This window comes from Dendrobates tinctorius, unplaced genomic scaffold (genome assembly GCF_039654945.1).
Source record: "Dendrobates tinctorius isolate UK_male_01 unplaced genomic scaffold, ASM3965494v1 ptg000062l, whole genome shotgun sequence".
Classification (NCBI taxonomy): domain Eukaryota; kingdom Metazoa; phylum Chordata; class Amphibia; order Anura; family Dendrobatidae; genus Dendrobates; species Dendrobates tinctorius.
Genome location: NW_027361730.1, coordinates 39,157,620 through 39,174,421, shown reverse-complemented (window position 1 = coordinate 39,174,421; position 16,802 = coordinate 39,157,620). Strand labels below are relative to the sequence as shown.

Sequence of the window (16,802 nt, the reverse complement as noted above, 5' to 3'; positions counted from 1 at the left end):
GAGGTGTGATGCTATCGCATCCTCCCGATGCGATAGCATCGGGCCATAATCTAGTTCCTATATAAATGTTGCCATCTCTTCTCAGTATATGCCTGATGAAGGGGCCTTCTGAGCCTTGAAAGCTTGCAAATATAATCTCTCTGGTTAGCCAATAAAGGTATCACTCCTTGAATACTTTTCTCAATTTTTTTGGGGGACATAAGTATTTACATCTATTTTTCTGGCTAACACGGTACCACAATATTATTTTGTATTGTACATTTTTTCCTTCCACATTGCTTCAATTCTTGTAAAGTACGTAAAACTGTTAATAAACTTCTTGAATGTGGTTTTGAACACCTTGAGGGGTGCAGTTTTTTAAATGATGTCACTTTTGGGTATTTTCTGTTATATTGACACCCCCCAACTCACTTCAAATGTGAAGTGGTCCCTAAAAAAAATGGTTTTGTAAATTTTGTTGGAAAAATGAGAAAATCGCTGGTCAACTTTTAAGCCTTATAACTTCCTAACCAAAAAAATATGTTTCCAAAATTGTGCTGACGTAAAGAAATGTTATTTATTAACTATTTTGTGTGACATCACTGATTTAAGGGTACAAAAATTAATGTTTGGAAATTGCAACATTTTCAAAATTTGACAAATTTCCGTTATTTTCATAAACGCAAGTTATATCGAAGAAATTTTTACCACTAACATGAAGTAAAACATGTCACGAAAAAACAATCTCAGAATAAGCAGGATCCGTTGAAGCGTTCCAGAGTTATAACCACAAAGTGACAGTGGTCTGACTTCAAAATTAAGGCCTGGTCATTAACCTACAAAGTGGTTTGGTCCTTAAGGAGTTAAACTGACTAAAAGGATACCATTGATGATGAAATCCATCTTGTGTAAGAAGTTCTCAGTTAATGAAAGGTCTGTGCTCCATGGCAGGACTGTAGGCAGACTTATCATCCTGCTCTAAACCAGAGAAACCAAAGAAGAGACCTGTCCACAGGCCACCCAGAAGCACAAACATGTTCCGGTGATATGGACACCCAAGATTCTGCAATGTCTGCCCATGAGGAAAGACCTAGCAAAGCAGAAAAATTATACTACATTTCTAATAAGAGGTATTTGCTAATATTGCTACACCTGCTACATATTGGGATAGGATCTTGGAGATGGGAATACCCCTTTAAGTAACCCCCAGTGCCTCAGCCGCCAAGACCATGAATCACATTCACACATCCAATTATTGATAGATGAATGACGGACACGAGAGATCAGTTTGAACGCTTTATTTTCTTATAGAATCACGTACTTTGTTGTGCACAACTCTTCTCACCAAACATCAATAATTTAAAGAGAAACTACACATAAAATGACAAAATACCAGAGTGTCATTGGTTCTGGACATTACAGATCAAAAGTCCCTTGAACAGAAATATACATGACGCTGTTATTACCTGTGGAGTGTTCGGAGGAACGCAAAGCGCTTATTCTGTATCATGTGTACATTCCCCAAATATAGATAATAGGGCACAGATGAAACCGGTGGTATGCCTTAGATTGGGCATGTTCGCAAAATGCGGTAACTCGACTTTTCTCAGATCTTACACATTTACATGAAAGGGGTTCTTTGCTCATAGCAAATCCAACCACAAGGGCTGGGAATGGCGAGGATGAAACAAAGCGCTGTCATGTTCTCTTATGACACCTATTAGATTCTGCTGTTGGTCTCTGCATTCGAACATATTGTGATATACACCTAATTCTAATTATGAGAAAAGTTAAAAATGCACTCAGATCTGCAATAAAAACCGCTGCAACCCTGGAGATTTGCTGCACCGTTCTCACTTGGCATCGCAAAGGGGAAAATCCGCAGTGACATGTGCAGCATAGGTTTACGTTCTGTGGATTTTCTTCTCCCTTGTGTCACTGAGATTTTGGGAAACCTGAAACTGTGCTACATATATGCCATGTGGGAACGTACCTTTAGAAGGGTTTAACTCAGCCACTAAAGAAAGTCTTTTTAATTAGTAATGAATCCCTTTAATGGCTGTTTGAAGACCTCAGTTACATGATGCAATTTGGATTCACATCATCCTGGCAGAGCGCTGAATGGAGCTGCAGAATTCATGCTTTTATTGAACACAGAATGAGAACGTGTCACTGACACCGGCTGTGCTCATAACACAAAGAAAGCTGCATTATATTACGGTCATAATGCAAGTACATGGAATGAGTGGTTGTCATTTTATTCTTAATTATATAAAAAAAAAAACCACACAAATTAAGTGACCCGTCAGATGCTACGATATAGCACGCCTTACATGTAACATACGCTACACTGCCGATAGATCTGTAAGCAGAGCAGGATTAGCCATTTGTGTGCATATCTTGATAGAGCATAGTAAAAAACAGAAATGTAACAGCTCAAGATAGTAAGACTTTTGTTCAGCCTGGTTACCAAAACCAGTGTTAAAGTGTAAACAAGGTGGGCAGAAATTGCCAAATCATCTTCTGGGGAAGTCAATAATTTCACATTGAGGATTTTATCATTATTCCACAATTCTGTCCTTACACGTTAGCTGCCCATTTATCGAGGGACTAGTAAAAGAAGCCTTTCACTTGCTTCAAATTGCCCTAAACCTAAGGCAGCATGAATGGGAGCCTAGAGGCACAACTGCAGCCATGCATGTCTCTCTAAAACGATCTGGCATAACAGTTTGAAAATCCATCTGGGCACCATAGAGAAAGACCTGACTAGCCCAGGTTCTCCCCGCCCTGCTCTAGTTGATCGACAGGTCCCTGCTATGTACACACATTGGAGAAACCTGTCAACCAACTAGAGCAGGGAGAGGAGAATTTGGACTAGCAAGGTCTCCTCATATGATTTCCAGCCGGCTCTTCTGTTTTTTTATGAAATGTAGGCGTTTTGTAGTGAATCATACCTGCCTGGAATCGTATAGTCAGGCTCAGGTACATGCTGTCAATGTAGGTCAATACAAACCATGGGTAAATGCGAGACTTACATAATACATGTCATTGTTCCTGGAGAGGGAACTCATTTCCCATAGGGTAAAACAAATATGTAAAACACAAAGGCTTTTTTTAGTAGAAGATGAAAAGGTGGGAACCAAACACGAACCCGGTCCTTAAGAAATATGGCTCACAGTACCCTAAAGAAGAACTCTCACCATTCCTTTTGACAATCATTTTTTTGAGCAGTTTCTCGTCTAACTCTGTATTGTGCCATTCATCTGTTATTCCCCTTTGGAGATGTATGGATAAAGTAACTGGGTGCCATCATTCTCCTTGCCAAAGGGGCGTGTCACTATGGTTAGCTCTAATTGGCAAGTGTCAGCGTGCAAAGACACGCCTTCAACTGGTAAAACCCAGTTGTCAATTTATTCATATATTTTCATCGGGAATAGAAGAGGAATGGCACAATGTATAGCTCTAAGAAGAAATGTTGTGGAATTATTAATCCACTATTAGCAGACTATACCTACAAGGTTCCATCCATTAGTAAGAACAGGTGAAAGTGGGTGCAGTTTCCCTCCCCCCTCGGAATGTGTGTTACATGATTCCGATTGTTCCAGTTTTTGCCAGAGTGTAAGACCCCGCACTACATACAGTGATGATGGCCCTGCCTGTGCCTTTATGTAGCCGGTAGCCCAGTACACTACTGGAATTCGCTAGACCACAGTGAATTAGTATTACTGGGTTAGTCTGTAAATGTATAGCGCTGGATTTTCCATAAAACACATAATTACAGTTATCATACAGCACTATTCAATAACCAACAACACACCAAATGCTCCTGCAGATAACAGGACAGAGTTTGGCCAACGACCACTGCAATATGATCAGCGGACAAGTTTATAGGATTCCATATGCTTTATGCATCGCAGGGGTACAGGAGGTATGAAAAAAGCAAAACTTTAACATGGCAGCCAACAGGGAACGTTCCTGCAGTCCCCCCATTTAGAAACTGTGTAATGTACTAACAATATGCAGCAACAGGAGCACTTCCCAACATCCACAGCCAAGAGAGAGAATGGCTGCTCAGTGCCAGGTAGAGATACTGACTGCTTGATGCCACATACTGATGTCATTATTGTCACTGGCTACCCTTCATTCTCGTCTATACACAGGTTCCCAACTAATTATACAATTGCCTTTTGCTTTTTTAAATTTTTCCTTTTTAGGATTTTCTACATAGCATCCAATGTATAGCTCCAAAAAAACGATTGTTGGGCTATGTATATAGAACTCTCAAAACATTTTGCCCCTGGATTCTCTCTGGGACACAACATACACACCACAATCAATTATGCACCATATCAAAGGGAAGTAGGTAAAATGAGATACAACTGATCTACTAGAGGACAACAGGAATGAGAGGTCCTTGTGACCCTAAGGAATGTATTCTTGCAGTCCTGAGAAAACCCTCACATTTGATTGGAATAACCATAATTTGGTGTGGCAGAGTATTGAGGTTCATGTTGTGTCATGGCACCCTGTGCTGCCCCAAAAGCTGCGTCCTGAGCAGCCTGCTGGACATGAGGATTCTTCCAAGCGCCTGTGGTCCACTCCTCCTGAGCCTTACTAAGGCTGCCTCCAGCACCACGGTAGAACTTGTGCACCTGCGTACATTAAAGGGAAAAACTGTTAATATTTAGATCATACTTCACCTGTTATTTTATTTATTTATGGGCTGAAAAATATCTCTCCTCCAGAAGGACAAAACCAGTCTAGGATCACCAAAAAAGTCAATGTCACAGGATATCCGCTAAACAAAGCTCTTCTTTAAGGCTGCTTGCCCACGATCGGGAATAGCAGCGTGTTGTACGTAATGCACTTGTGCTGGGTTCAAACCGCTGCGTTCCACATTACAAGCACCGTGGATGAGATCTATAGAAATCCCATGTCCACTGTGCTTCTATTTGACGCTGCGTAAACTCACCGGCGGAGTGGGCTTACGAGCCGCACAGGTAGCTGGGTAGGTAGCTGGCTTAGTGATAGAAACAAAGAGTGGTTATTAATGGTGCATACTCAGATTGGGCAAGGGTTACTAGTGGGGTACCACAGGGTTCTGTATTGGGCCCCCTACTATTTAATATATTTATTAATGATCTAGTGGATGGCTTAGGCTAGTTTCACACTAGCGTTTATTCCATGTAGCGCACGGCGCCGCTAAGCCCCGCCCTCTGCCGACTCCCTGCCCGCCCCATCCGGTCATCGCCGCCTACTATCGCACATGGACGCATGCGATCTGCGCACCCTATCTTTAGCATAGGGTGCGCAGATCGTGCGCTGGACGTGCGCTAGTAGGATTTTAGCGTGTGCTGCGCACTTTTGAAGGTGCGCCGAGCGTGCCAATATGCAACATGCTGCATTCGGCGCACATGGGCGCACCTTCAAAAGTGCGCAGCGCACGCTAAAATCCTACTAGCGCACGTCCAGCGCACGATCTGCGCACCCTATGCTAAAGATAGGGTGCGCAGATCGCATGCGTCCATGTGCGATAGTAAGCGGCGATGACCGGATGGGGTGGGCAGGGAGCCGGCAGGGGGCGGGGCTTAGTGGCGCCGTGCGCTGCATGGAATAAACGCTAGTGTGAAACTAGCCTTACACAGTAAAATATCAGTATTTGCAGATGATACAAAACTATGTAAGGTAGTTAACACAAAGGAGGACAGTTTGCAACTACAGACAGATTTGAGTAAATTGGAGAATTGGGCTGAAAAATGGCAAATGAGGTTTAACCCAGATAAGTGTAATGTTATGCACATGGGAAGGAGAAACATGCTACAATTACTTACTAAATGGGAAACTGCTGGGGAAATCAGACACGGAAAAAGACTTAGGCATCTTAGTCAATAAGAAGCTAAATTGGAGTGCCCAGTGTTTCAGGCAGCTGCCACCAAAGCAAATAGGGTCATGGGATGCATTAGAAGAGGTCTCCCTCTGTACAAATCACTCGTCAGACCACACTTGGAGTATTGTGTGCTATTTTGGACGCCGGTGCTCAAGACAGACATTACTGAACTTGAAAGGGTTCAAAGGCGGGCTACTAAAATGATAAATGGAGATGGTTCACTACAATACCCAGAAAGGTTATCAAAATTAGGTCTATTTACTCTAGAAAAGAGAAGACTTAGGGGAGACCTAATATATATGTACAAGTATATCAGAGGGCAATACAGAGATCACTCCAATGAACTGTTTGTACCAAGGACAGTGACAAGAACAAGGGGGCATTCTCTTCGTTTGGAGGAAAGAATTTCTGCACCAGCATAGAAGAGGGTTCTTCACGGTAAGAGCAGTGAGGCTCTGGAATTCTCTTCCTGAGGAAGTGGTGATGGCAACTCACTGAATGAATTTAAGAAAGGAATGGATGCTTTTCTTGTGAGTAACAGTATAGAAGGTTACGAATAACATAATATTATAGGTAGATGGTTGACCCAGCTTAGGGGAAGGAATTTTTTTCCCTATGGAGAAAATTGGCTTCTACTCTGTGGGTTTTTTTGCCTTCCCCAGGATCAACAATGCAGAACAGCTGCACTAAAAATAGGCTGAACTAGATGGACATAAGGTCTTCCTTCAGCCTTCAAAACTATGTTACTATGTTAGGTCAATTTCTGCTGCAGAGACGCTAGTGTCCGCAACAGAAATTTCCACGATAAAATGAATTGGATGCAGTAAATCCACACGGTTGAGTGAACACAGCGCTGCTACTTCCAGATCATGGGAACATAGCCTTAAAGTTATTGCTACATGTCAGGACAGTGGGGATCTGACAGTGGGAGACACAAGGGGGGGGGGTCTTGTCTTGCAGACAATATACATTTTTCTTGCAGGGGCCAAACTGCTGGGGAGCCAAGAGCATTTAGGCTATGTGCACACGTCTGGAATTCCTGCGGATTTTATGCGTTTTTGCCGTGTTTTTTCACCGCGAAAACGCATAAAATAAGCAACCCATTGAATTCAATGGCATTCTGCACATGCTGTGCTAATGTTGCGTATTTTTCCGCGGTGGAAATCGCATCGCGGAAAAATACGCAGCATGCTCATTATTTTGCGGAATCGTGGGAATTCCGCACATAGGAATGCATTGTTCTGCTTACTTTCCGCATGTGGCTATGCCCGCCATGCGCAAAATAAGCGGAAAATGTGCTGATGGTACCCACGGTCTGGAGGAGAGGAGACACTCCTCCAGGCCCTGGGTACCATATCCCTGTAAAAAAAAAAAATTGAATTAAAATAAAAAATCATGTTATTCTCACCTTCCGGTATACCACGCAGTGTCCCCAGGCCTCAGAGTTGCTCCCGGCAAGTCCCGTTTCCAGCAATGCCTTGCAACAATTACCTTTGATGACGTAGCGGTCTCAAGAGACCGCTACGGTATTGCGAGACCGCTACTTCAAAGGTCATTGTCACAAGGCATCGCTGGGAATGGGACTTGCCGGGAGCATCGCTGAGGCCTGGGGATGCTGCGTGGGACACCGGAAGGTGAGAATAACATGATTTTTAATATTTTTTTAAAATTATTTTTAACTTTATATCTTTTTACTACTGATGCTGCATAGGCACAAGTTGGTCACACTTGTAAACACTGTTTGACAAGAGTGACCAACCTGTCAATCAGTTTTACAAGCAATGCTACAGATCGCTTGGAAAACACTAGCATTCTGCAAGATAAAAAGGCTAGTATTCTGCAAGCTAATTACGCTTGCAAAACGCTAGTTTTTCGCGGGAATTACGCATGAGGATTTCTCGCGTATTTCTGGACGTGTGCACATTGCCTTAAGCACTGCAGATAATGCAGTCAAGTTTCTACAAGTGCTACTTATTGTATTACTATTTATAATAGGCATTTAACAATCCATATTAGAAAAAGGAATGTAATAAGTGTCTTGTGACAGTCTGATATTACACACATTGAACTACCGTATGTTAAATCTCTCTACACACCCTTTAACACACACACAAAAAAAATACACATTAATGAATTTTAGGCATATTTTCAAACACATACATTTTCTTAATGTGTTTTTTTTCACCCCTACAGAGAAAACGTCAGCCCAAGTCATCGTGCATCGCTTTCAAAAATAAATAAAAAACATAATTGGCATCTCCGCATTTGTAAAAGTCTGGTCTAATCAAAATATAACATTAAGTAACCACTATGTCACAGAAGAAGAAGTAAGCAGGCTCCTTGCATCTTCTCGCCCAACTACTTGCACCAGTGACCCATTTCCGTCACATCTCCTCCAGTCCCTTTCCCCTGCTGTCACCCCTCACCTAACTAAAATATTTAACCTCTCTCTCTCTTCTGGTATTTTTCCCTCCTCATTTAAGCATGCCATCATACATCCACTACTTAAAAAACCATCCCTCGACCAAAATTGTGCCGCTAACTATAGACCTGTCTCTAATCTTCCCTTCATCTCTAAACTCCTGGAACGCCTGGTCCACTCCCGTCTTATCCGTTATCTCTCAGAAAACTCTGTTCTCGACCCTCTCCAATCCGGTTTCCGCTCTTTACACTCCACTGAAACTGCCCTCACTAAAGTCTCTAATGATCTGCTAACAGCTAAATCAAATGGTCATTACTCCATGCTAATTCTCTTGGATCTCTCTGCAGCATTCGACACTGTGGATCATCAGCTCCTCCTCACTATGCTCCGTTCCATTGGCCTCAAGGACACCGTTCTCTCCTGGTTCTCCTCCTATCTCTCCGACCGCTCCTTTACTGTTTCTTTTGCCGGTTCCTCCTCCTCTCACCTTCCCCTTACTGTTGGGGTCCCTCAAGGATCGGTTCTAGGCCCCCTCCTCTTCTCCTTGTACACTGCCCCTATTGGTCAAACAATCAGTAGATTTGGTTTCCAGTACCATCTCTATGCTGATGACACCCAATTATACGCTTCTTCTCCTGACATCACGCCAGCCTTTCTAGAAAACACTGGCGATTGTCTAAACGCTGTGTCTAATATCATGTCCTCACTATATCTGAAACTGAACCTATCAAAGACTGAACTCCTTGTGTTTCCTCCCGCTACTAATGTACCTACACCCGACATTGCCATTTCCATCTGTGGTTCCACTATTACTCCCCAGCAACATGCCCGCTGTCTTGGGGTCATACTTGATTCCGAGCTTTCCTTTGCCCCCCACATTCGATCACTGGCTCGCTCTTGTCATCTGCACCTCAAAAACATTTCTAGAATTCGACCTTTTCTTACTTTTGACTCTGCAAAAACTCTTACGGTTTCTCTTATTCATTCTCGTCTCGACTATTGTAACTCTCTTCTAATCGGTCTCCCTCTTACAAAACTCTCCCCTCTCCAATCTGTCTTGAATGCTGCAGCCAGGATCATATTCCTCACCAATCGTTACACCGATGCCTCTACCTTGTGCCAGTCATTACACTGGCTACCCATCCACTCCAGAATTCAGTATAAAGTTATTACCCTCACCCACAAAGCCCTCCATGGCTCAGCACCACCCTACATCTCCTCCCTTGTTTCAGTATACCACCCTACCCGCGCCCTCCGTTCTGCTGATGACCTGAGGTTAGTATCCTCAATAGTCAGAACCTCCCACTCCCGTCTCCAAGACTTTACACGTGCCGCGCCAATTCTTTGGAATGCACTTCCCAGGTCAATACGATTAGTCCCCAGTCCCCACAATTTTAAGCGTGTCCTGAAAACGCATTTATTCAGACTGGCCTATCGCCTCAACACATTAACCTAACCTATCCCTGTGTGGCAGAGCCAAAAATTTTACCATAACCAGGTTCCCAGCATCATGTTCCCACATGCTTTATGCATCCATTAGCCCTCTGTGTCTGTACTGTTACACACTTAACATTATGGCAGGTCAATACAATCAGGGCAATTGTTACCACCCACCTTTCGTGTCTACCTCTTTCCTCATAGACTGTAAGCTTGCGAGCAGGGCCCTCACTCCTCTTGGTATTTGTTATAATCTACTGTATGTGATTATTGTTATGCTGTAATGTCTATTGTCTGTACAAATCCCCTCTGAAATGTAAAGTGCTGCGGAATATGTCGGCGCTATAAAAATAAAATTTATTATTTATTATTATTATTACTATGGGAAATGTGAAAAAAAAATTGACATGCCAGAATTGAGACTTTTCAGTCACCTCACCTCTCTCAAAATGTAATAAAAAAAAGGATCTGAAATTGGTATGACTAAACACGTCAGCTCTCCACACAAATAAACAGTCTCACGCATATCCATCCAAAAAAAAAAAAAAAAATGTGATACGGATGGAGAAAACCTAGTTAAGGGTGGTTTCACATTAGCGCTTTTTAAGCGCACGCACGGCCGGGGGGTCGCTCCACCCCCGAGCCGGCTCTCTGCCCGGCGTGCCCGACCCTTGCTTGTAGCGCCGCCTCCTAGCGCACAGCGGCGCCTGCGATCGGCGCACCCTATCTTTAGCATAGGGTGCGCAGATCGTGCGCTAGTTGCGCTTTGACCTGCGCTGCGCACTTTTGACGGTGCGCCGTGCGCGCCAAAATCAAACTTTTTGGATTTTGGCGCGCACGGCGCACCGTCAAAAGTGCACAGCGCAGGTCAAAGCGCAACTAGCGCACGGCCTGCGCACGATCTGCGCACCCTATGCTAAAGATAGGGTGCGCCGATCGCAGGCGCCGCTGTGCGCTAGGAGGCGGCGCTACAAGCAAGGGGCGGGCACGCCGGGCAGAGAGCCGGCTCGGGGGCGGAGCTACCCCCGGCCGTGCGTGCGCTTAAAAAGCACTAATGTGAAACCACCCTAAGTTGTATTGCGGTGTTTTTGGCTGGCACTAAACTATCAGCATGCACAAGAGACAATACAAACGCAGCAAAAACGCAACATGTGAACATAGCCTACAATGAAACTCCAGAAACAATGGAGGAGTTTATTTACCTGCATTTCTATTTTGCACTGTGGGGCGTCCATTCAATTTTGGACTCTGCAGTAAATCTAGAATCGGCGATGCCCCCGGTCCTCAGTGGCACTGTCCACCGGTCAGAATCACACTGCAGTCACTAACAAAGAGGTGCTGCAGGGTGATCCTAAACTTTAGCCTCACCCCTCCTTCTGCAAATGCTAAGGTGTGACGTTAGACACATGTAAGGCCTGTTTCACACTTCCGTTTTTCACCATCAGTCAAAATCCGCCGTTTTTTCAAAAAAACGGATCCGCCATTTTTTTTGGCGGATCTGTTTTTTTCCCCATTGACTTGAATTACCGGCGGATCTTGACAGATGGCCATCCGTTGGATCCGTTTTTTTGCGGATGTCAATTTTTTTGCGTCCGCCGAGATGCCTGGACGGACCATGTAACGTTTTGTGTACTGCAGGATCCGCATTTTTATACAGCGCATGACCGGAGGAATGAAGTCAGGAGGAAATTTAACCCTGAAATCATTTCTGGCGGACAGAGAAAAAATTCTCTCTCTCTCTCTCTCGGGCAGTGGTTCCTTTAAAATTCTTCATTCGGCGGATCCGTCAAAAAGACGGATCCGGTGGCATCCGTTCACATCAGTTACGAACGGATCCGCTTTCCACCTTTTTGGTCGGATTTTAACTGACACAAAAAACTGAAGGGTGAAACAGGCCTAAGCAGATCCTGCACATGTTTACTGCAATAATAATGCCAGCTAGCACTACACTTGGTTTTCATGTCAAATGTCAGCAGCTGCTCCCCTAATGTTTAAAAGCTGAAAATAGAAATAACATTTAAAAAATATTTTAACACAATAATACTTAAACAGGAAAGTATCATAAATAAAAAAAAAAAATATTGGAACACTTTTAAAGGTAAATTCACACAAGGCTTTTCAGCTTTTTTTAAATGCAAATTTTCACCTGCGTTTTACAGTGCCAGCAAAGTCTGAGATTTCAGAATCTCATGCAGGTACCTTGGGTTTTTTGTCACCAGCATTTTGTGCTTTGTATGGTTTTGTGCACAAGAGAACATGTCACATCTTTCATGGCTTTTTCAGCATTTTTCACCCATTGACATGAATGGGTGGTGAAAAAAGCTGAAAATCCGTAGCAAAAACGCAGGTACCAGGTTTTGCTGTGGTTTTTTTTTGTTCCAAAATCTGATTCTGTAGAATAGGATTTTTTTTGCACTAAACTTTATCAACATACACAAGAGACAAATCTAGAATGCCAAAATCACAACAAAAAAAACACAAGAAAAACCAAGCAAAACCTGCAGCTTCTTTCCTGCCAAGAGATCAGGTTTTGCTGCAGATTAAAAACCGCTGTAAAAACGCCCAGTGTGAGCTAACCCTAAGGCATAAAAGTTAAAAATGTCAGTGGCATGCTCTGAATGCAGTGCTGAATTCCCTAATAAACTCTGTAATTTTCATCATACCTTAGTCAATGCCACAAAAGACAAAACAGCCACAGCCGTGAACATAATGGTTGGTATTAGCATCACCACAGCAGATCCCACATTTGTTCCAAAGAAGCCGATGGAAGCAATCCAGCCACTGAAAAACAACAAGACAAAAAAAAAGACAAAATAAAATAAAAAAAAACAATAAAAAACTTAGAAGTAGAGAATAAAATCTGTGCTCCTCCACCCACTCTACAATCTGATAAAACACTCTAGAATCATGTGAAACACAGGAGCGCATCCCGGAGCTTGATCCGTAAGGGTTTCCTGGATTATCCGTAAAGCCGGCCACATTTAGAACAGAACACCTCTTGATTTAAAACGATCATAGCCTGTTGTGTCTTCATCTCCTTTACCGACCTGTGAGTCTTTATGGAGAGACTGAAAATAAATTAAGACTAGTCTGATCCTGCAGCCATACTTTCCACCTACATACATTTGTGAAACGGAATCTTTCAGAGGTTTTTGCTACGTCCTCTGTCAGCTTCATGATGTCGGCAAAAAGACCCCCCGAATCCAACAATGTATCACTTAGTTCACTGGGTGCAGCGGTTCTGACACAGTTTTTAGTATTAGCGATGCAGGAAAACTGAGCAAGCCAACCTCACCCACACCAGACTCTCTATGTACATAGTATATAGTCAGTGAGCTACTTATCAGAGAAGGGGTGGAATGGGACTTGCAAGCACATGCCAGCTAGTCAAAGCAATGATCATCATCAGGTGATAAAACCTTCAGTGCAACAGCACACAGCTTGACATGTGACATTGTTGAATTCAGTTTTTTAACCCCTACTTCATGCTGTCCTCAGATTACATAGCAAAACCTGCTGACAGATTCCTTTTAAGTTTGCAAAAAGTAGAGTAAAGAGGCCAGGTGACTGCAGGATCTGACTACACAGAGGGTTTGTTTGTAGTCTGCTACCATAGCCTGCATTTGAGTTCTTGAGAAAAAAACAGCAGGTTATTTTTATTCACAACACTTTGCAAAGTCATAATATTAAGAAGTACTGGTGTCTCCCCGAAATCTGGATGACGTTTAATTGAGACATCCTAGCTCTGATCGTCTAGTGATCACCACAACACACTGTTCTCCATTAAAAATAATTCAGCAGATCATTGCTTTCAATATACCAGAAACATGGATTGCCTTTGTCTGTTATTATGACAGTTTAATGAATGTACCCAGGAACTGTGTATCTGAGTCTCTAGAGAACCATCTTTATTGTGCAATTAAATTGTGAGAAGGTCTCATGTAAATATACTATGAGGAGCGCACCAATACATGAAAGTGCCGTCATCCACTTTATGAGATATTGTATTAAAAAGGACAGGTCGGTCACAGGTCAATTTGAGTGCATGTGTAATAATATAGTGGATTGTGGTGCTATAGATCATTGAAGGAAGTCTCTCAGCCCAAACTGACAGTATAAATTAAGCATATACCCCCTTACAAAAAAAATCTTCACTTTTAGCATGCCAATTTTTGCCTCTGTTCTGCAGAAAAGGACATGTTATCAAATACACCAATTATGGTGCTCAATCCCACCCAATGGTTTGGCAGGCCGTGCCTCCCTCACTGGTTACTGACAGTGCTGGCTTGCCTGAGATTTCTCGGCAGACAGGGAGTGCTTGCTCCAGGCAAGCCTGCTTAGTTTATACAGCAACTATAAGCAGACAGATCCCCTTTCAAAGGTTATTCTCTTTCATCTTCAAGATGACCCCGCTCCTCTATTTCTCAGGTGTCCTCTTTGCCACAAGTGGGTGATGCTGTCCTGCAGACTGACAGTTCGGACCAGCGGGATTGACTGACCCACTGCTATGAAATGTCTATGGTTGACTATGCTGCAAGCATAGGGAGCGTCACATCTGCAGCACCAAAGTAGCACATGGGCACTGAAGACGGCCAGATCATTAAATACAGCCAGCTTCAGAGTAGCGCTTGCAAGCTCTATAATACAAACTCTTTGCCTGGGACACCTGCCACCTCTGATAGACTGCAGTAGGGGCCAGTAACCTAGACAAAGCAGTAAAAAATAAAATTAAAAATCTCTGTGCTTCAGAACTAAGAATTTTTAGAAGATGCTCAATGCAAAGTAGCTTACTTTTACAACTACTTTGCATTTTTACTCATTTGTGATCATGAGGAAACCCCTTAAAAGTTGTCTATACTTAAAGTGAACCTGACAGCTGATACATACTGCCCCATCCACAGGCAGCATATATCGGTCACTGGCTGTATGGAAACAGCTATGTATTTTCCCTGAAGTGCTGCGGGCATTTCCAAGAAAAACAAACTTTAAAAGATGCAAGGGACTTAGCCGTGCTGGAGCCTAGCCAGACAGACGTGTCTCCGGTGGCTTCTCCCCTCCCCTCGCAAGTCATTGCCTATAGGTACTATTAGGCAGAGACCTGTCAATCCAGGGCAAGGGGCGGGGAACAGCTGCCGGGGACCCACCTATCCAACAAGTCTTCAGCACTGCTCTGTCCCCAGCGGCTATTAGAGTATGTTTTATTGTGAAACACTGCAGAATTTTAGAGGAAAAAAGAAAGAACCACACCTGGATGAGATCATATAGCTAGTGACAGATACATGCTGCCTGTGGACTTCACAGTATGTATAAGCTGTCAGGTTCACTTTAAATCCTGAGCATGAAGGGGTTTTCTCATGATCATAAATGAGGGGTTGTCCAATATAAACAGAACATATCACCTACCCACAGGCCATGTGATAAAGGTTTGATCATTGGAAGTTCAAATGCTAGAACGCCCACAGATTCCAAAATTCCGTATGTGATTGACCTGAGTGCACACGCTGCGGATACAGTACCATTCAAATGAATGGAAAAAAAAAAAAAAAACGGCTGTGTAGACGAATCGGATTTTTCTGCGCGGTTTTCCTGCGGTTTTGAAACCGCAGAAAGAATTGACATGTCAATTCTTTCTGCGGAATCCGCAGCGGTTTCCTATCTCCACCATTGTGGAGATGGTGAAACCGCAGGGCAAAACCGCAGGCCATTTGACCTGCGGATTTATCTGCTGATTTTGCAAAATCCGCAGCGGATTCCGCAGCGTGTGCACACAGCCCTAGTGAGTAGCTACACATTACTGCTACATAAAACAGGATTTTTAGTTGCTCACCGTAAAATCTGTTTCTCTGAGCCTTCATTGGGGGACACAGGAAACCATGTGCTGCTGCCACTAGGAGGCTGACACTATGCAGGAAAAAAGGTAACTCTTCCTCCGCAGTGTACACCCTATCAACAGGAAGTAGGATGTTCAGTTAGTGAGAAAGCAGGAGAAGAAATCTGTAGACGAGATAAAAAACACAGAAAACACAAATCGACACTAACAATATTATGCCGTAACCGAGCTGTTCAACTTGGGAGGTTGCGGTGTCCCCCAATGAAGGCTCAGAGAAACAGATTTTACGGTAAGCAACTAAAAATCCTGTTTTCTCTATCGCTTCATTGGGGGACACAGGAAACCATGGGACGTCCCAAAGCAGTCCCAAAGGGGAGGGAACAGCAAACTCCTCCAATCAGGACGAGGAAGTCACCCTCGTCACCTGCAAGGTCACCTGCGAGGTCTTTTACCCCGACCGGCACTTGCCGAAGCTAGGCATGGGCTCTGAAGAAAACGCCCAAAGAGTACCGCCAGGAGGACACACACTGCCCGGGCAGAGTTCATCATACTCAAAAGAACGCAGTCCTTTCTGAGCCGGTAACCCTACTAATGCCGACCAGATTCCGCGAGCAGTCGCTGACCTGGAGGCCAGAGGACCTGTACACTTCAAGCCGGAGCTTGATAAGTACCGTTGCAGTGGCAAAGGTAGCCTGATGCGAGAGCGTTACAAAGTAAAATTTCAAGGAGCACGAAAGAAAGGGAATTCAGAATGATGGAGAGTGGACCCTTGATCCACAGGAAGTGCACCACGGCTGCTACAGGCTCTGTGAGACCTCAAGGGTGGTTGAGAGTCTGAAAGGACAGGCTACCAACTGGAAGGAAAAGGAACCCGCCCGTTGCAAACACAGATATCGCCAAAGTCCTGAAGAAATCAGGACCTGGATAAGAGCTTCATGGAACAAGGGAAAACCATGCGATTCACAGGAGGCAAATGCTGAATGAAGAAAATTTCTTCCTGAGAAAAACCAAGTATGGACTCAAACCTAGATCCCCAAAGTCACGCTGAGGAAAAAAGCGCTGAAGAATGACGAGGTTCAGCCTGAGGAAGGAGAGCGCTTGTCCTTCCGGTGACCTCAATGATTTGGCCTATTGGAGCCACATGGAAAGAACGGAAAGTTGTTGAGGGATAATTTCGCTCGTGAAACCGAAAGCCAAATGGAACCTTAGATAGGCGAAAACCCATGTCTCCATGCAAGAAAAATTCT

The 16,802-nt window shown here is 43.7% G+C and overlaps 1 protein-coding gene across 3 annotated transcripts in view; it reads right to left on the bottom strand.

The window, feature by feature from the left end:
* Nucleotides 1–1,262: 1,262 nt before the first annotated feature.
* SCAMP5 (secretory carrier membrane protein 5) overlaps nucleotides 1,263–16,802 on the bottom strand; it is an 83,469-nt gene continuing 67,929 nt past the window's right edge. For all 3 annotated transcript variants that reach the window (XM_073579574.1, XM_073579573.1, XM_073579572.1), the window contains 2 exons: nucleotides 12,389–12,506; nucleotides 1,263–4,631 (listed from right to left, as the gene is read on the bottom strand). In XM_073579574.1, coding sequence (XP_073435675.1) covers nucleotides 4,437–4,631; nucleotides 12,389–12,506 — 313 coding nt within the window. In that variant the 3' untranslated portion in view covers nucleotides 1,263–4,436. The remainder of the gene's footprint in view (nucleotides 4,632–12,388; nucleotides 12,507–16,802) is intronic.